The following is a 20,254-nucleotide window of genomic DNA, read 5'->3' as shown; positions in this document are numbered from 1 at the left end:
CTTGGAGGGCCAGGGTGAACATGGCCAGGGATGGGCATGGCCATGGTGGGCCTGACACAGGACTCGTGTCAGGGGCACCTGTGGTGGCCAGGTGCTAAGGACTTCCCTGAGACCCTCCCTCACTCTCATTACAATCTTCCTTTCTTCCTTTTTTTATTTTTCCTTTTTCCTTCCCTCTTCATTCTCCTTTCTTCTTCCTTCCCTTCTTTCCTTATTTTTCTTCCTTGCTCTCCTCCGATCTTCCGTTCTTTTTCTTTACTTTCCCCTTTTCCCTTTCTACTTTCCGATCAGCTGAGAGGCTCTGTTATCGCCGATGCGATCTTTACGATCGTGGCGGCCGAAATCGCCGAGGGAAGACTGTGGGGGAGGATCAAGGGTTACTCCCTACTTACAGCCTCCCTTGGTTGAATCCTCGGCCCAATTCTGGTTGTAAGTCAAGGACTACCTGTAGTATTAGCAATAAATATTTCTTCCTCCCCTTCTGCACATGTAGTGAGCTGTACTTATCGAGCAGTTTATTGGATGACAGAGTAAATAGCAGCTGCTCTCTCAGTTCCTATAACCACAGTAGATACTCAACAAATAATTTGCAAAATTTCTTTGGGTCTCCTCTGAATGTATCACTTTGCTGTTCCTTAAAGCACAAATGTATTTGTTCAGGCTTCTAGGTAGGTCTGAAGAAGAAAATATCCCAGTGCAGAAGTATTTCTTTTTAGGCATAGGCAGGAGAGAAAAACTCTTTTAAGTACACAGTGAGCAATTTTATTAACTTATCTAATTAAGTTGTTTAAAGTGTAATTAAGTAGGAATTAAATGACATTTAGTTTATATGCTGGTCCGTCTGCTTCTCTGTCTTCCTGTTGGAATTTAGCTTTGGCCCATCAGTCAAAGGCCAGGTGCAGCTCTCAGCTGGAGATAGTGCACACCTCTGTTTTAATGCTGCTTAATATTCCTCAACAGCGAGGACACCAGGGCATGATTTGACAGCAGGAATGCCGGGTCTGCTGCTGTGCAGAAAACCTAGGTTAGCACCTTTTGAAATAACTGAAATAAAACATGGACGACCACCCAAAAAGCTTCTTCGTTCTATTCGCTGTTAAAAGATAGTTTAACTTGGATTAAACTCAAATCATAACTCACAATTCAACAATTAATAGTGTGTAAATGGATTGCAGTGCCCAAGCTGCTTGGGGATGTTCAGCCTTCAACCCGTTTTCTTGTTTGTTTCGTCAGTTAGAAAAAAATAGTTTGATTCTGCTCATAATTTGCATGATTTCGCAGAAAGGGAAAGATATCCAGAAGTAGCTTGTATGGAGGAGCATATGGATGTCTTTCTTTGAGCTATTTAGAACTGAGGTTTCTCTATAAAATGTCAAAATTATGATGGATAAAATGAAGAAACACAGGACACACATAATCTTGATTAGATACTGTGTTAATGTGATTCTGAGAGCTTTGATTTCACTTGGATAGTCTTTGAAAATCAGGTTGCTTTCAGTTATGGTTTAAACTTGAAACAGTATTTTGGAAGACAAGTCTGTTTTTCCTTACTTAGCATCATGGGAGTAAATATAGTTGTTGCTATTCATTTCTGTTTTAGAAATAATCTATTATATATGAGTTTTGCTGTACTGTCATTAAAATGAATAAATAAACTAACTGAACTATTTTTTGTTTTGTTTTTTGTCACAAGTATATCAAAGAGCAAATATCCAGCTTCTCCCAAAGCCTCAACAACATTTAATTTGTTGCTTTCTTGAATAAGTGGAATGCAAACAGGAATTCAAGCAGAAAAATAAACAGATAGAAAGCCACAATAAAGTTCATTCTCGTTTAAGATGGTGCACTAAATTTAGATGCTGGCAAAATGCACTGTATTTTATTTACTGAAACCACTCTTCTCTTGTGTAGTGACCTTTCTGCTTTGTGAATCGTTTCCCACATCAAATTCTCATGCTTTGGGTACATCAAATGGAAAATCTTGACACAGATATCAAAGTACCATATTTAGATTACAGAACATGAATTAGAAATTAGTTTTCTATCTATGTACTGGAAATCTTTCCTCTCCTGAATAGTAAATAGCCAGAAAGTTTAATAAGTTGATAAGAAGTTAATGTAATTAAGAGTTAAAGTGACTCCATACTTCCCCCTTTTTAATATGCTTGAGTACATACAGTCTTTCTAGCCTTTTTTTTTTTCTTTTTTGGTGCCATTAGGGAACAGGACTAATTGCCTGTATTGTTGAATAGAATGGTTGTTTCCAGTTCATGAACATAGTTTAGGATCAAAAACTTAGAGGTTCCTAGTACTACTTAATATCCAAGATCCTATTGGTTCATGACTGCTATCTTCAAACAAGTTCCCTAAGCACTTTTATACAGTTCCATCACTCAGCTCATGTGGCTTGCCTTGGCTATACCCAAGTAGATCTGATACTGAAATTTCTGCCTGAATTGATACCTATTTAATAACGAAAAGAGTTTCAAATTATTTATCACTGATGCTTCCCATAAATAGAACTTTAAAAAAATTATCATCCAAATATAGTTTAAATAATATCCTTCCAGAACTTAGTCATATTTTCTGCACTAAGATATTTTGTAAGCTGATTATCTAAAATTCAGCTATTGAGGGCCTCTGATTTCAAACTGACTTTGCCTTGTGTTAAATTTATTGTTGGGTGACTTAGAAGGAATTAATATATAGAGAAAGGAAAACAAACTGGTGGTAGATTGGAAACACTCAAGCTTAAGCTACACAAAGGGTAGAAGCAAGTGAAAGAGCGTAAGTTATTTGTAATCGACTTTTTCCCAAAAAGAAGAATGCATTCTTTGTGAGTTTTATCTACATAAAGTAGGCTTTTTCAAGCTTGAATCACAATCTTACTGAAGAAGGACGTGCAGCAGAGAACCAAGTTCCTAAATATACTAGTTTTTTTATTGCATAATGTAGCATTTAATATTTCCAGATATAGCTTGCTTAGGTTACAGAGGATGACAATCTGAGATGGGAATGAGGGTTGGGCGGGGGAGGGGGAATATTTGTTTATCTTTTATACCTTATCATTTCATCTCAAACTGGAAACTTTATTTTATGAACAGTTCTAGAGTATGACATTTCCATATTTGGAAATGATACTGCCCAAATTATTCTCTTTTCTCCCTTACAGTCTTTCCATGGCTAAGTTGCAAGGAGGTGCTTTTGATTACAACTTGACTTACAACTGCAATTGAGCCGAAAATTTATGTTGCTAAAAGAGACAGTTGTTTAGTGGATCACTGTAGTTGTTAAGTTGGTAACATGGTAGTTAAGGGAAACCGGCTTCCCCATTAACTTTGTTTGTCAGAAGTTTGCAAGAGGAGATCACATGAGCTAAGGACACTGCAGATAAACAGATAACAGATAATCAGAGTTGGAAGGGACCTTGTAGGTCATCTAGTCCAACCCCCTGCCCAAGCAGGAGACCCTACACCATTTCTGACAAATGGCAGTCCAATCTCTTCTTGAAAGTCTCAAGTGATGGTGCTCCCACAACTTCCGAGGGCAAGCTGTTCCATTGGTTGATTGTTCTCACTGTCAGAAAGCCGTCATAAACATGAGTCAGTTGCCCAGCACCTGAATTTTTATCATGTAATCACGGGGATGCTGTGATGGTTGTAAGCTGAATAATAGTCAAAGTCATTCTTTTTCAGTGCCTTTGTAACTTTCAACAGTCACTAAACAAACTTTTGTCAGTTGAGGACTACCTATATCTACTGCTTCCATACTGGTGTTTCACTTCTGCAGGGGAGAGCTGGATTTCCTTGCTTAAAAGACTAGTTTTTCATTATATAGTAGCATTCTACCGGTACCTATTATAGGTATTCTGGTGGCATAATGTATTTAAAACGAATCCCTTAAAGCATTTCCTTGCAAAGGGTCAGAGGATCGAACTCACAGCCTCCGGATTGTGAGGTGAGAGCTGCACAATCTGGAGCTCTTGCCTCACAATTATGGTGCTGTGGTGTAGAGGTGGAGCTCTTGCCTCACAATCCGAAGGCTGTGAGTTTGATCCCAGGCAGATATTTCTCTCTCTGGGCACGATAAGAATATATATATATATATATATCTGCTGAATATAACTCTGCATTGGTGACAGGAAGGGCATCTGGCCACTAATCACTCAGCTCCATTCAGTTGCCTAGGCTCCACCCCACAAGATATTATAGGGTCATTTAAAGATGATGATTTTCTTGCAAGAGAAACCTCTGATTTTCTGTCTCATTCCTGGGGTATAAACTTTCTTGTGGTGCTATTCCTTTCCGTCTAAGAGAATAGGAATGTGTGGAAAAAACAGAGCACAGCCTGTTATAACAATCATACTAAGAAATCTGGAATGCTATAACGTGTGTAGGCAATATTATTTATAATAGTATTTCAAGATGACATCTGGCTACAGTTTGTCTTTTTATTTGTTTATGTTGTATTTTGGAGTCAGAAATTATTTTTTAAAAATTATTTATCTTATTTTATAGTTTGGAAAACATCCAATAAAGGATATATTCACAGATCTTCGAGATGGGAGGAAACTCTTAGATCTTTTAGAAGGGCTAACAGGGAACCCACTGGTAAGTGCTAATTGCCATTATTATCACCATCTGGAAAAGATAATTTAAAATACTATGCCTTTGCTTATTTACAATATCAGAATTTTGGAATAGAATATTAGGGAATTCTGGGTGTTGAAGTCCACACATCTTAAAGTTATCAAGGTTGAATAACACTTGTCTATATTGCCCAGTGACACTTAGTTTAGCTAATTTTAGTATCCTCAGCAGGAAGCAAAATGAAATGTCAAGGTTTTGAACCTATTTTTCTGACTGTTGGAAATAGAAGTCTATTCACACTGAATTTAGTTAATTAACAAGAGGATTGATACACATGGTTTGTAAATTCTGTTTCAACACCAGTTTTCAAGTTTTAAACAAAATTGTAAAATATGCTTTGCTAAACTCAGGCTTCAAGAGAGGAAAAGAATGCACATAATTAAAGTTTGCTACAGTGTGTTTTGTACAGTATTGCTCTTAAAATGTTTTGACATGTTGCCAAAATAATGCATACTACTACAGGGTGTTGCACTCCTGCTACTTGGATAAAGGAAAAGGAGTAAATGTTCCAAAATCTGCATCATTGCTTTAATTGTGCTTTTCCTGAAAAGTTAATTGTAACATTTATTATTATTTGCATTTTTTTTTTTTACAAGTTAAAAGAACGTGGAACTACTAGAGTCCATGCTTTGAATAATGTCAACAAAGTCCTTCAGGTTTTACATCAGAACAATGTAAGTTTCTAAATCTCTGTTTCCTTGAAACTTGAGGGGAAAAGATAATTGTCAAATTGTTTTCTGAAAACTCTGTCTTTGAGTAGGGATAGGTGGACTAAAATTTTATACAACTTAACACGCCTCCTTTCAATTTTCCTAGTTGCTTGTACTTTGCAGATAACGAAGTGTGCTATATGGCATGATCATTTACTGTAAGAAGTGACCTTGTATTTCTTGTTCTTGGAGATCCTAAGGGGCTATAGATGGAAAGTATGAATATTTATTTTGTGTGGCTGGGCCAAATTGTAATTTTGTTGGTATAGACTTCAGTCTGTTCTCAGGTTATCCAATTAAATATTGCCTACTCTTAGACTTGGATACTAGCTTGACTCCCATTTGCCGAATTAAACACAATCACAGCACATGTCTTTCCTGATGCCTGTATTATTATTATTTTTACTTTGTACATTCTCCAGAATCTGGCCCTAGAATTGAAAGCTCCTTCAGATTGATCTATGATATATCTTTGTGTAGGAGGAAAGAGAGTTGGAGCTGGCAGGTTCAGCTTCTTGAAAATGACCTTTTCCTTGTAACATGACAAATCATTTCTTTTCCCCAAAAGTTATTTTTGTTATTAAAAACGATAGAAGGTTAATCCGGGCTCCCATGCAATTGTCGTTTAGGAAAAAGCTCTGCTTTGGGAATGAGCTGGTAACATTAAGAAACTAAAAGTGGTCAAGTTACATTAAAAGATTTATGGTAGTGACTCAGTAATAGAACTTTTTTTAATGGGAAAATGTAAAACCTTTATTTTCTTATTAATGATAAGTACGCTGTGGTTGCAGCAATAACTTTGGAAATATTTGCAATGGAAAGGTTGCATTGATAGCATCAGAACTTTTATTTTGCAAAAAATGAAAGATTAGGAATTTAATATAGATTATTTGTTTGTTTGTTTATTTATTTATAAAAATGTATATGGCCACCCAGTTCACTCTCTGTGACACAGGATGGCTTAGAAGAATAAAACCCCAATACAAAAAGCAACACCACCACTTCACAACCCTACTAGGGACAACAATCAGAAAAGCCACAATGGGCTCCTTATCACTCTGGAATATCCAAGTTTGTTGGCAGAACTATGTATTCAGAGCTTGTGAAACAGTGCCAAGTGAGGGCCAATCTTACTTCTTCAGGGATGATGTTCCCACAGGTAGGAAGCCACCACAGGGAAGGCCTTTCTTCTTTATCCTGCTAGATGATCCTCCTTAAGAGGGGAGACCCTTAGGATTCTCAGCCTCCTTACTTTTGTAGGTCAGGTATATATGATTGGAACAAGATGGTCCTTCAAATACTCTGATCACAAGCCGTGTAGGACTTTGAAGGTGACAACCAGCACCTTAAATTGGACCTGAAAGCAAATCAGCAGCCAGTCCAGCTTCCGCAGGAGTGGTGACATGTGCACATTTAAGTCTGCATAAAACCATGTAGACCACCATGTTTTGAGCCAACTGAAGCTTCTGGATACTTTTCAAGGGCTGTCCCATGTAGACCTCATTTCAATAGCCAAGACGGGAGGTGACTAGAGCATAGGTAACTCTGAGTAGGGATTGTTCCAGGAAAGGGTGTAACTTACTCACAACCTGCAGTTGTGCAAAAGCCCTCCTGATCACAACTGCCACCTGCTTATATTCTATTCATTAATTATGCCTTTATATTACACACTTTCATCCCCTGCTGGTATAATTTTTAAAAAAGAAAATAAATTCCTGTGAATTGATATCATCATATTGTCAGTATATTAAAATCAGTGCATTATATAGTACTTCATTTTGTCTAAATTGAATTATTCACGTACAATTAAATCATTAAATTACATAGCTGATTCCAGGAATGTGAGAAGCAATAGAATAGAATAGAATAGAATAGAATAGAATAGAATAGAATAGAATAGGATAGAAGAGAAGAGAAGAGAAGAGAAGAGAAGAGAAGAGAAGAGAAGAGAATTCTTTATTGGCCAAGTGTGATTAGACACACAAGGAACTTGTCTTGGTGCAAATGCTTTCAGTGTACATAAAAGAAAAGATACATTCATCAAGAATCATCAGTTACAACACTTAATAATAGTCATAGGGTACAATAAGCAATCAAATCATACTAGGCAATAGTCAATAAAAATTGTTAGGATACAAGTAACAAGGTTACAATCTTATAGTCATACGTGGGAGGAGATGGGTGAAAGGAAGGTTGGGAGGATTAATAGTAATAGTAATGCAGACAGTAAATAGTTTGATAGTGTTGAGGGAATTATTTGTTTAGTAAAGTGATGGCGTTTGGGAAAAAACTGTGTCTTGTTCTGGTGTGCAGTGCTCGATAGTGTCATTTTGAAGTTAGTGGTATCTATAGTGAGAGTTATAGTAGAGTAATAGTTGACAGGCTACTGGATCTCTGTTCCCCACTTTCTATTAGTTCCTTTAAAGTTTGCATGCCTTTGACTAAGAAGACATTTTCATTGTTTGAAAATATTTCCAGGTGGATCTGGTGAACATCGGAGGGACAGACATTGTTGATGGAAATCACAAACTGACACTTGGATTGTTATGGAGCATAATTTTGCACTGGCAGGTGAGCAGATTTTATGCCTTTTCTCAGCCCATATATGTGACCCATTTCTTTTTGCAGTAAAATGCATTGATGGGTATTGGTTGAGTATTAGCTGGAGATGCTATAGAACTTTCATGGCAGCTGACCAACCACTCTTGAATTTCTGGGTACTTGAAGCCAGTATTTCTCAACTTTAGCCACTTTAAGAGGTGTGGACTTGAATTCCACACATTCACAAGGTGGCTGGGGAATTTTGGGAGTTGAAGTCCACACCTCTTAAAGTGGCCAAGGTTTGGAAACACTGCTCTAAGCAACAACTTGAAACATAGTGTGAAACTTCTTGTAGAGTTTTCAGGTCCATCCCTTATGTACTTGTGTGCTACATTGCAAATCCTGTGCTAAAGAGGCAGAATTCACATTGCAACATCATGATGTACGTTTTGTTATTTGCTCCCTTTCTTGCCAGTGCCCGCAGGTGCCCAAGATGCCATGTATAAAAAGATCTTTGTATCCTGTACTAATCTATGGGTTTGTGTTTGAAATGAGTATGGGGTATGAAATTTCTGGGCTTCCTTTTGTATCTTCTTTGTGTGCTATGTTCAGAACAATGATTTCCAGTCTATGGTCTGTAACTACAGTTGGTCCATAATGGATATTACAGATAATTTGTGAGAGGTAGTGAGATCATGTAATAGTAATGTAATTTATATAATGTAATATTTATAAAACAGAACTTATTTTAAAAATTGAGTTAACATCAAGAATTTGCAAGCTAGATTTTGAATTAATAATTTGAATAAACCAGAATTTCCTCCATTTAGACAACTTTGGAAATGCTTGTCTGTCCCTTTGTTTAAATGAAATGTGAAACAACTGCTTTAGATTTCTTTACTTCCCATGTGGAAGGGGTCAGGGAAGATAGATTTTTATATAAGTCTCATATTAGGACTGGAAATATCATTGGAACCTGATTTTATGTATATGATAAAGATGGGATCCATTTAAAGTTATTGCTATAGTTTACCACTGAGACAATTAGAGAATCTCTATCTAAAATTTAGGTATATTGGACAGAACAGAAACAGAACAAAATTTTGATTTGTTAAATCCCAGGTTGCATTTCTAATTTTGGTTTGTAAGTCAATACAGTAATTAACTGTGAAAGAAGGAACTTGAGCTATTTGTCATACCTTATCAGTTCAAGATTAGTTTATACTGAGGGTAGAAAATGTTTTAAATTTGAAACATGCTGTTTTCAGTTCAATAAACTGATCTCATTGGAAGCATTTTTATGTTGTTTTAGAAGTATACTGTGCTCAAAATATTTATGGTATGGATGGAACGTCTCTGAACACTGCTAGTGAGGTCAAAACAACTTGTTGTGAATTCAAAATGGGATGCTTCAAGCTTGATTTGTTTGTGTATGAAACAATTTGCCTGCCTCCAAATTCTACTGCTTTTTCAGTCGATGGCATTCCAAACACTTCTAATGAAATTTAAAAATTCACCTATATTTTAATTATAAGAAACTATCAGATTGTGTTCTAGGCCTTCCTTGTAGAAATATCCAAGAAAGCTATTCAATGTGATTCCATAGCTAAATAATTTGTTACTGGAATACATCTAAGCTTGGGAACCAGAGTAGGATTTTAGGGCAGGTACTACAGTTTTCTTAATGTACAAACCTCATTAGGAGATACAAAGAACTTAGATTAAAGTCTAAAACAGAAGAATTAATATATGGAATAATTAGATAAGAATAATGTTTTGAATCTTCATTTGCTGTGGTATGGCATAATTCAATATCTATTTTTAATATTTAACACTTTGCAGTGTTATTTGAATGCTAAGATTGAGACAATGTTTTTTGAGTCTTTCTAATTCAGGGGTCCCCAAACTTGACAACTTTAAGACTTGTGGACTTCAACTCCCTGGGAGTTGAAATCCACAAGTCTTAAAGTTGCCAAGTTTGAAGACCCCTGTTCTAATTCTTTTTTATTGACCTTGGGCATTTCTTTTTAGGTTAAAGATGTAATGAAAGATATAATGTCAGAATTACAGCAAACCAATAGTGAAAAGATCCTGTTGAGTTGGGTGCGGCAGTCCACAAAATCATATAATGAAGTGAATGTTTTGAATTTCACCACCAGCTGGACAAATGGGCTTGCCTTCAATGCATTGATTCACAAGCATAGGTAGGTGGCTGCTTGCCAGCATCTGTAATATTTTCATACTGGAGGGGAAAAGGTATTTTGCTTCAAATTGGACAATTTTAACAAAACAGTTTCTAGGGATGATAGAAGGAAAGTTACCAGTATAGCATTTTGTTACAGAGCAGAAAACCCGAGTTTTCAATAAATAACCCTTGGAATTGTTTTAAAGTCATTTGGCACAGGTTAGATAGAAAGGAAGCAGAGCATGTTTTCATGGAGTGGTTTCTAATTTGTGTGAGAAGGCAATAAACATAATTTTCTGTGACTTTTTTTTAAAGAACAAACATGGAAAACATGAAGTACAAATACCAGTCTTTCTAGTTTTACATGGAAAGATATAATAAACATTTTCCCTTGAAAATCTGATAATGTAACGATGTGCTAATTGAAGCCTTACACCATCTATTTGCAAAAAGAAATGTATTCCTTTTGAGGGTATATGGATTCATAGGCTTCATTCCTTGTAAATATAATCTGGACTAGGCATCATTGAAACCAGTTGAACAACTCTGAAATTATTCTTAACGGTTGAAACATATTCTGTTTCATATGCAGCATGCAGCTGACTCTGCTTTTCCTTGAAACAAAGGAAGTGCATGGGAACAGGAACAGTACATGTGTAGCTGTTCAGTGCCATCATTTTAGTATTTATGAAAACAACATAGACAATGTTGAATATTACAGAGCCTCATATTATTGGCTCCCCCAAATCTCTCAATTTTGTGTTTTTATATTAAGAGTGAAGAAAGAAAAGCAAATAATGCATCTAGGAAAATCCGTTCTGTTGGAAGGAGGATGGTTATGTAATTTCCCATTGATTCTACAAAATATCAGCAATTGTGTGGAATTTCATGTGTTCATAAGCTATTTACTTGGATTTATTGCTATACGTAATGCATACAAGTGTTTTGATCTATAGTATGAATGAATGTATGTTTTTTAAAAAAATAATAATTTATTTTTCTTTTAATTTTTTTTAGACCTGAGCTCTTCAGCTGGGATAAAGTCACCAAAATGCCTCCACATGAAAGATTAGAACATGCCTTCAACATAGCTAAAAATTACTTGGGAATAGAAAAATTGCTAGACCCTGAAGGTATAAATATTATAATACTGTATAACTGCTATATACTTTCTTTCTGTTAGAGTTAGAGATGAAAGGGGGCAGTGTTGCTCTAGATAAGAAATTAGGGACCCTTTACCTGTGGCGTTATGCAGTTTTGCAGCACAATTGGGTGATTTTAAGAACATTCACAAGAATATACAGCTGAATTTAAGTAGAAAAGTGACTGATTCTTGTTCAGTTTTAATGATTTTTGAATTGTTCTCATATTGACTAGTCCTCTGCATTTATAAAATATAAATGAACAAAATAGCATTTCTCCCTCACAAAATGAAGCAAAATAGTCACATTTACCTTTTATCCATTAATCTCTCTTAAAACACCAATCACTAGCGAAAAGTAGGAAATTATAGTGATATGCCACATTGCTAGTTAAATTATCTTGGCTCCCCAGTGGTCAAAAAAGTTTCAAAATAAATGAAATTGGGACCAAGTCCAAGGATAAATAAGTTTGTCTGCCCTTGTTGTAGGTGTTTAAACATTAATAGTTTGCATATACTGCAGTCACTCATGTTGTGCTTTTTAAAAATTGATTTAAATCCATCTGCTAGCATAATTATGATGGTAAAAACATGGTAATAGAGAAGTGATGGTTTTCAGTTTAGTGGTTCAGGTTTGGTATTTGTTCTGCTGAATTATTATGTTTTGTGGGGGATAGCTATTTTGAGGATATGGACTTGAAGATAATGAGTGTAGTTTTATAGATCTGTCATAACTTTAGCCTGGAAACCTTGCATAGCCATCAAATAAGTATCCCATTTATATGCTCTGTTTTCAGATGTTGCTGTACAGCTTCCTGATAAGAAATCCATTATTATGTATTTGACATCTTTATTTGAGGTCCTTCCTCAGCAAGTTACTTTGGAAGATATTCGAGAAGTAGAGACTCTTCCAAGAAAATATAAAAAGGAATGTGAAGAAGATATACAGGTGGTGCATATTGATGACACTAATTTTTCTTTCACAGTATTGTATTTAGTTTTAAAAATACATGCCTCAAAACAAAATTTTCCAGGACAGCTTACCAGTACTTTACAATCATGACTGGACATTGAAAAATATAAAAGAGTGGGTAAAAATATACAGAACATATTAAATGCAGTAAATATGTATGTGCATGTAATCATATGTAAATTAGTATTCCCTCACAATAATAGCAGCTATAAGAAATGTGGATGTCAATTCCCAGAATACCTAGGAATTGAATTATCTAGGAGTTGAAGTCCACACATCTTAAATTTGCCAAGGTTGAGAATAATATAATTACATCCTTACTGCTGTTGGACTCAATAACTTCTGAAATAGCAATAGCACTTAGACTTATATACCGCTTCACAGTGCTTTACAGTTCTCTCTAAGGGGCTTACAGAGTCAGCATATTGCCCCCAACAATCTGCGTCCTCATTTTACCAACCTCAGAAGAATGGAAGGCTGAGCCGGTCGGAATCGGCAGCTGGCAGTCAGCAGAAGTAGCATGCAGTACTGAAGGAACACATTGTTTCCTTCTTGTCTTTGTATCATTAACTTACTATAATGTCATATGCAGTTTTTCTCTTGTTACCTTTTCAGATTGGTGTTTATCTTTCCTTTCTTCCAATGAGAATATATTTTCTCTTCCTCTTGATAACCCCTTTGCTTTTTGAAAATTGCTTACTCTCTCAGTTCTCCCTTCGACTGCACATTCATGCTCTCTGATTTCCAGTTCTGTTCTTCCTCTTTGTCATCTACACATATTTATCTTTTCTCCTTTATTTTTACCCATTCTACCTCTTTATCTCTTCTAGAATTGAGCAGAGCTTTGGATTCTCAGCCACAAAAGTGCTTTGGAGCAGAGAGAATGTGCACAAAACATCTGTTGTCAGTTGCTCAAATCCATCTTTTCTCAGTGGAGCAATGAGAAGTGGGGGGAGAGTTACTTTAAGGAGTTTGAGGGCGTGCTTAATCTTAAATGCTACATAGCCCTAATAGCTTTCTTTTTCATGTTAATGCTCTCAAGCTTATTCCATCTTTGTCTCTTCTGCTTCTTAGATCTTATAAACAGATTCTGATCTTTTCAGAATTTTTGTTTTACAGAGAGTCTCCGATTTTTTTCTCAGTGATATTTTTGCAGCAGATCTACAAGTATTTATTTTCTCGTTTGGGCGTTTATTGTATATGTTTGATGTGTTCAATATGTTTGATTAATAATTTTTCAGTTCTTAGTATTTTGGTGCTGCTTTCTATGGTTTCCTCACTGATAACCATACTTAAATATCGTTTTACATATTTGCTAGCCGTCCAATATGCCATGCAAGATGACTTATCTGCAGTCTCTCCATGAACACCAGTGTTGCTGTTTACATTAATACACTTCAGATGTTTCCCACCTTGGTGTCTTGCAGATATTTTGGTCTGCACCTCTCCCAAAGTATACAAAGTATTTATCTCAATGTGGGAACAAGATCACGCTAAGTGGTTCCACCCCAGTGTTGCATGTTTTTGCAATCCCCACCCACCCAGTTTTTTGTTATTTCTTGTTTGTGGATAGATAGCAGCAGTCACAGTACATGGTGTGCAGTCAGTATTGAGAGCAGAACAAACAATCATGTTTGGGAAGGTACTTGGTATAAAGCTTTTACAGGTTTACTATTAAGCCCTCATGTTTTGTTTTCCAGAGATAGCAAATCAATGACTTCCTGTATGTACTTAATTTTTTCCTTCCCTCTTTTGTTACTGTTTGTTTTTTTCCTCTACCTCATCACATTTCTTCAAAATGTTTTTCTTCTTCACCCTGCTCAGCTTTTTCAACACCACTTTGTCCTACTGCAGTAAAGTTGCTGTTTACCTTCTTCCTTTCATATTTTTATAGCATATTTTTATTCCACCCTAAATTTTTGATTTCTTCAGCATTAGTGCATCCTCTTATTTCCAGTCTTGATTATTGTGACTTTCTTTTAGTTGTCACAGTAAATGGGTCATCTTAATTCTCTTGGACCACTTTTCTGTATCTGAAATGTGGCTACTTGTAATCTTCTCTTTGTGGCAGCGATTTGTGCCATTCTTGTCACTGACTTCTTTTCTCCCTTTTTAAGAAAAAAAATTTCTTTTAACTTTGCATTACATGATCTTCTACAGTTGAATGTATTGAAATTTTGCTAGCTGTTCCCTGTATATAATAGGCATGGGCTACCTGAGGACACTCTAGTAAGCCTTCAAACATGTTTTGCAATTTCCAAAATCCACTTTGCCATTGCATAGCTAAAATTAGATGACACCAAACTTTTTGTGAAGTAATTTTATGACTATTTCCTATTACAAATAGAGAAATAAAAGGTGTTAAACTTTTGGATTGACTTAGTGCAGTATTTCTCACTGTAATTTTTAAGTTGTTTGGACTTCAATTTCTAGAAGTCCCCAGTTTAAGACTTTATATCTTAAAAATTTTTCAGACAGAGAAACCCAGCTTAGTGCATGCTAAATGGTCAACTGCTTGAACCTTCTCTCCTTTGTAAAAAGTTGTTAACAATGTTTATTTACCTGTATATTGTAATGAAATTATCAGATTATAATACATAATAAGGAGAGTCCACCATATCTTTTTATTGCAAATAAGAAACTTTGAACGATAAAGATTCTGTCCAGGCATTTTGCTGTGGTATTTAAAGTACAGTGCAGCCATATATTTTCTTAAAAAATAAGTGCGTTGGAAATTATATAATTGTACACACAGTAAATTTTTGATGCACACAAATGTACTGAATTGTTTTTTTCTACTTTGTTTTGAGAAGTTGCTAAAGTTAGAAATTAAGCCTGTTAGCTTGGATGTTTTTGCATTTGATGTTCCAGTTCATTTTAAAAGGAGCTAATCAGATTCTTGACTGTGACTTAAACATATAAGTTTAAAAATTTGGAAAGGCAAGGGAGAATGAAAATCTCAAAGCTGTTTGACTTCATAATTATTAATGAGTAAACGGAGGATGAAACGATTCAGATTTATAGTGTAGTTCAAAGAGCTTTGGGGGGGTCTAAACAACTCCATTATTTTTAAAGCAATAATTTTGAGATTGCAAATGGGCAAACCAGACCTATTTAGTCACAGCACTATAATAATGCTGGGTATTTTGTAAATAACAAACAGAAATTAATGACATTCTTGGAAGTATATTTATCATTTACTTGTTTTCCTAGTGACTAATAAATTATAAACAAAGTTTCTATTGCCACATGCTAACATCTTGCTTCTTGTTAGACTGGTTGAAAAACATTCAGTGTGTGTACTATTTAAAGTGTTTGAAATATCTGAAGGGATTTTTGCCAGGCACCTGTCAGAGATCCTAGCTGATAACAGGTTTGCGGTTACATACCATGCTTGGGCATCCGGAAACTTGACTTATGGTAGACATTCGTACTTGAAATAGATAGGATATTTTTTTTACAGATGAAGTCTCTACATCTTAGAAGTACTTATAAAATATATTGAGCTGTGATATCAATTTTCAGTGTGAGCTACACAGAACATTGCTCTTATGAATGACTCTTAAATAGTGTTTCTCACCAGCAGTTTTAGAACACCGAGTTACATTTGCTTTCAAATTTATACAGATAGGGTTTTATTTAAAATAAAGGATTTCTCCATGGATTTGTGAGGGCAGATATGTATACTGTCAGCAAAGGACAACAACCATGTTATTATGTCCCCCAACATGCTTTTTTCAAGAGGCAACTGGATTTTCTTTGTTTTTCCTGGAAGATGATTCTTGAATTTCAGTTCTGAACTGAAGAAGCTTTTTGGATGAGAAGTGAAACATCTTCAAGGAAAAGCAAAGAAAACACAGTTACCTCTAGAAAAAAGCACCTTTGGAATCACCATGACCTGGCTGACTGAGAATCTCCATAAATGGTCATAACAATAGCACCAATCTATTTGGTTTCTAGTTAATTATGCTGAACGTCTAAGATTCTTCTCTCCCTCACTAAATATTCTGTATGTGGTTACTGCTCTCCCATAAGAGTATCTTATTACAAAAGCATTCTTTCCCCCCTAAGAAGATACAAATAGCATAATGCTTTAATCTACCACCAAACTACTTTTGTATTTATATACTGTTAAGTAAGTTGTTCCTATATGGAGGAACAACTGTGTTGGAAAATAATTTTGTGAAAAGAGGCCTTCAGTTTGATTTTTCTACTTGCAGTATGCAACTTCTGAAGGTAACTGTGCAGTTCTGAAAGCAGAAGCATCCAGCACCTTGACTGAAGTGGATATGGACTTGGACAGCTACCAGATAGCTCTGGAGGAAGTTCTCACTTGGCTGCTCTCTGCAGAAGATGCCCTCCACGAGCAGGAAGTCATATCTGATGATGTTGAGGAAGTCAAGAGACAATTTACTACACATGAAGTAAGTGGCTGGGGACGATGGGCAACTAGATGTGGATTTTTTTAATTAAATAAGCAATTAAGTTCTTGTAATATTTTATTTTGTTATATTTACAAGGGTATACAAGTATAGAGATGGCAAAAAACAAAAGTCCTGGCCACTTAAATATTAAGAAATTGGTTACCACATAAGCTTCAGTGGATTTTACTACAGTAGAATAGATCAGGGGTCCCCAACTTCTGGTCGGTGGACTGGTATCAGGCTGCGGCATGCCAGAAACTGGGCTGTGTAAACAAGCGAAACCCCATCCGTGGGATGCAGGTAGCATGCGAAACCATGCCCCCTCCAGTCTGTGGAAAAAAAATATCTCTCCACAGAACTGGTCTTTGGTGCCTAAAAGGTTTAGGGCTGCTGGAATAAATGAGAGAAACTGAGAATATATTATCTTTAACATGCCCCAAGTCCTGCTTTTCATTCATGTAGGAGATGGAACTGACTGGAATAAGCTCTGTGTTACTGTTGTTGCTGTTATTATTTTGAAAAAAGAGGTTTCCTTCAGAACTGTACCTTTATTCATGTTAAAATTCATGCAGTTTTAGTCGATACTTTAAATCAGAGGTCTTCAAACATGGCAACTTTAAGACTTGTGGACTTCAACTCCCAGAATTCTCCAATCAGCTATGCCACAAGTCTTAAAGTTGCCAAGTTTGGGGACCCCAGCTTTAAATTATAATATAACTGACTGTTATCTTGATTTGTATTTGTATATTTTGCTGTTGTAGTTTTAAGATAAAAAAACTTCAAAATCGGGAACTATTGTATATACATCTGTAAATCTATTCGCTGCCTTAATATTCACAAGAAACTGAGAAGCTTACTTGTGTTGCAGTATTTTAATCAAAAAGCAATGATCATTAAAGGACACATTATTGTGATGTATTTATTTAAAGCTGTGTTTATTTTTAGTCTTGGTATGATATATACTACTGTACAGTTGTTACTATGAAGTGACAATCTTTTTTTTAAGTCTTCCATTTATTTCTTCAGCTCTCATTCATTAATTCTTAAAAATGGCTGAACTCTGAAGAATGCTTACTACAAGAGGCTGGCTAATATAGTTTCCACTTGATGGTCTTTCAATTCCATGGATTAGATTAGATTCTAATTAAGGCTTCAGAAATCTAGAGTTTTCCCTTCACCCATCCAGAAAATGCTACAAAGAAACTTGGGGATCTTATGGGTTACATTTTCTTCTGTGTAGTTGCTCAGCTTAAATTGCATCCAAATCCTCTCTGCTCAGAGTTGACTGTAGTTTCGTAACAACAAAGGATTGAAGAAGGTGCCTAGAGTTGCTTCATGTTATGAGTCTACTTTTACTTTTTTACCTTTTAATATCAGCTGGACATAAGAGTGGGTCAGACCAAGTACTTGCTTGCTTTTTATCAAGCATCGCCTGATTAAGGAATGATTATTTATTTATTTATCCATCACAGTCTTAGTCTGAATCAGAGTTGTCGTCACTTCTGAAATGAAAGGGAGTTAATTGAAATTAGGACCATCATGGAGCCAAATGGTTAAAGTTACTTCTGTCCATATCATACTACCAATCTGAATGAGATCATTCTCTGCCTGGATGCTAAGTTACTGTGGGCTATGGCTCTTCTGAGAATTGCTACTTGTTGTATAATGTTGCAAATTATATTTATGCTTGCCAATATCTGACAGTTAATGCAATAATTGAAACAACGTTTGCTTTAGGTCACCTTAGTCTGAACTTTTTATAGGAATTTATGATGGAGCTGACAGCACATCAGAGCAGCGTGGGCAGCGTGCTTCAGGCTGGTAATCAACTGATAGCCCAGGGCAATATTTCAGTAGAGGAAGAAAATGAAATCCAGGAACAAATGATCTTGTTAAATTCTAGATGGGAAAGCCTCAGAGTGGACAGTATGGACCGCCAATCCTAGTAAGTGGCATGATTTACACATGTTTTATACACATGGTTTAGTTTCCAGTTGTGATGATATATTAAGCTCTTTTCTCAGTGTTTAAGGCTAAACATTTTTTTAATGTTGATGTTTTTGAAGAGTCATCTAAATCAGGGGCCTCCAATGTTGGCCACTTTAAGCCTGGTGGACTTCAACTCCCAGAATTCCTCAGCCAGCTTTTAAAGTGGTCAAGGTTGGAGACCCCTGATCTAAATCATCTTTGCAAAGAGGAAAATGAATATTGAGTTGGATCTGTTTGAAAATGTTTCAAATTGTTTGTCTGTCTATCTATCTCCACATGCACATGTGCATGCATACATACATACATATATGCATACAGTATATTGGTGTACATTTAAAAACTTATTTTGGTTTCTAAGTTGAATATCGTACTAACATTAAACATAGAACCAGTTGCTCTTGAAAATAAACAAAGGTCTATCATATCAGTCAATCATTCCTTTCAATTGCCCTGTTGACTAAATCTCGCAGTAAACCTGAAACATGAATCTGTTAAGTTGAAGTTTGATGTCCAAGGCAATTTGGCTAAAACATTATTTGGCAATAATTGTTCGTTGATAGCACAGATCTGTAGCGTACAACCCTCCCACCCCATGATTGAGTTTCTGGTTTAGATTTAACATTTTCCACAAATTAGCGAATATGTCTCAAGCTGTATGTCAGATAAGGATTTGAGGTAACAAAAAGAAGTACTGTGTAACACATGTTTTAAGCATATGATCCAAGCCCCATGATCATGCTATAGAGGAGAGAACAAAGCAAAAAGCATGTGAGCTAAACTAAGCCACAACATCATGACATGGAGGATAGAGGAGAGCATAAAAAAGCAAAGTTTTATAGCTTACTATTAGAACATTTTGTCTGGAAGACAATTCATTTCCACTTCTGATTGAAAATTTAAAACTATCCCAAGATATTTTTTGAAAGGAACTTTTTTATTAGGATAGTTCCTAATGTCAGAGGATAGATTACAATTCAACACAATTTAATAAATCCTAATTTTAAGTAGTTATTTACAGAATTGGTTGATTAGTTGATAATTTCATTTATTTACCATAAAATATATTTTGAAATTGGGCAAGTGAACATTATATTTGAATAATAAGAGTTTCTTCTTTCCCCCTGTAGCAGGGATCCCTCAACAACTTTGTAGAATAAGTTTGGGACAGATTCTGTCCCAAGCTAAATAGAATTTGCTTTCAGTCATGGTGTTTGTGATATAACATAGTTAGACAAAAGGCTTGATCAGCATGCTTAGTAATTTATTCCACAGAAAGCTAGGATCACCAAGTTGCCTGTTTACTTTATGATTACACTTAGGCAGAACCTGTGAACTCAGGACTCTGGATGAATTACTCCTGGTTTTTTTTTGGCAGCCTCCATGATGCGCTGATGGAGCTACAGAAAAGTCAATTGCAGCAGCTGTCTGACTGGTTGACTGTTACAGAGGAACGCATTCGAAAGATGGAATCTCAGTGCTTAGTTGAAGACTTGGAGACCTTTCAACAACAGATGGATGAACATAAAGTATGCTTACCTCTTTCTATCATGCAAACAATGGGGAAAACCCTCTCACACTTTAATTTCTTGGTTGTAACTAAATGAGAATTGTTATATTTTAAAATAAGTCCTGGATTCCCTTA

General features: G+C 35.7%; 1 protein-coding gene across 1 annotated transcript in view; it reads left to right on the top strand.

The window, feature by feature from the left end:
• Nucleotides 1-20,254, top strand: part of UTRN (utrophin) — a 359,787-nt gene that overhangs the window by 48,096 nt on the left and 291,437 nt on the right. Inside the window, exons 4-12 of the mRNA XM_026666216.2 lie at nucleotides 4,518-4,610; nucleotides 5,246-5,323; nucleotides 7,838-7,930; nucleotides 9,932-10,104; nucleotides 11,103-11,218; nucleotides 12,024-12,175; nucleotides 16,420-16,623; nucleotides 18,387-18,568; nucleotides 19,988-20,138. Of these exons, the coding sequence (XP_026522001.2) occupies nucleotides 4,518-4,610; nucleotides 5,246-5,323; nucleotides 7,838-7,930; nucleotides 9,932-10,104; nucleotides 11,103-11,218; nucleotides 12,024-12,175; nucleotides 16,420-16,623; nucleotides 18,387-18,568; nucleotides 19,988-20,138 (1,242 nt within the window). The remainder of the gene's footprint in view (nucleotides 1-4,517; nucleotides 4,611-5,245; nucleotides 5,324-7,837; nucleotides 7,931-9,931; nucleotides 10,105-11,102; nucleotides 11,219-12,023; nucleotides 12,176-16,419; nucleotides 16,624-18,386; nucleotides 18,569-19,987; nucleotides 20,139-20,254) is intronic.

The sequence above is a fragment of the Notechis scutatus genome, chromosome 1 (genome assembly GCF_049901735.1).
Source record: "Notechis scutatus isolate UNSWTSFEM ecotype Mainland chromosome 1, rNotScu1.2, whole genome shotgun sequence".
Classification (NCBI taxonomy): Eukaryota; Metazoa; Chordata; class Lepidosauria; order Squamata; family Elapidae; genus Notechis; species Notechis scutatus.
The sequence above is the reverse complement of the archived record's forward strand: the minus strand, read 5'-3'. Positions and strand labels throughout refer to the sequence as shown.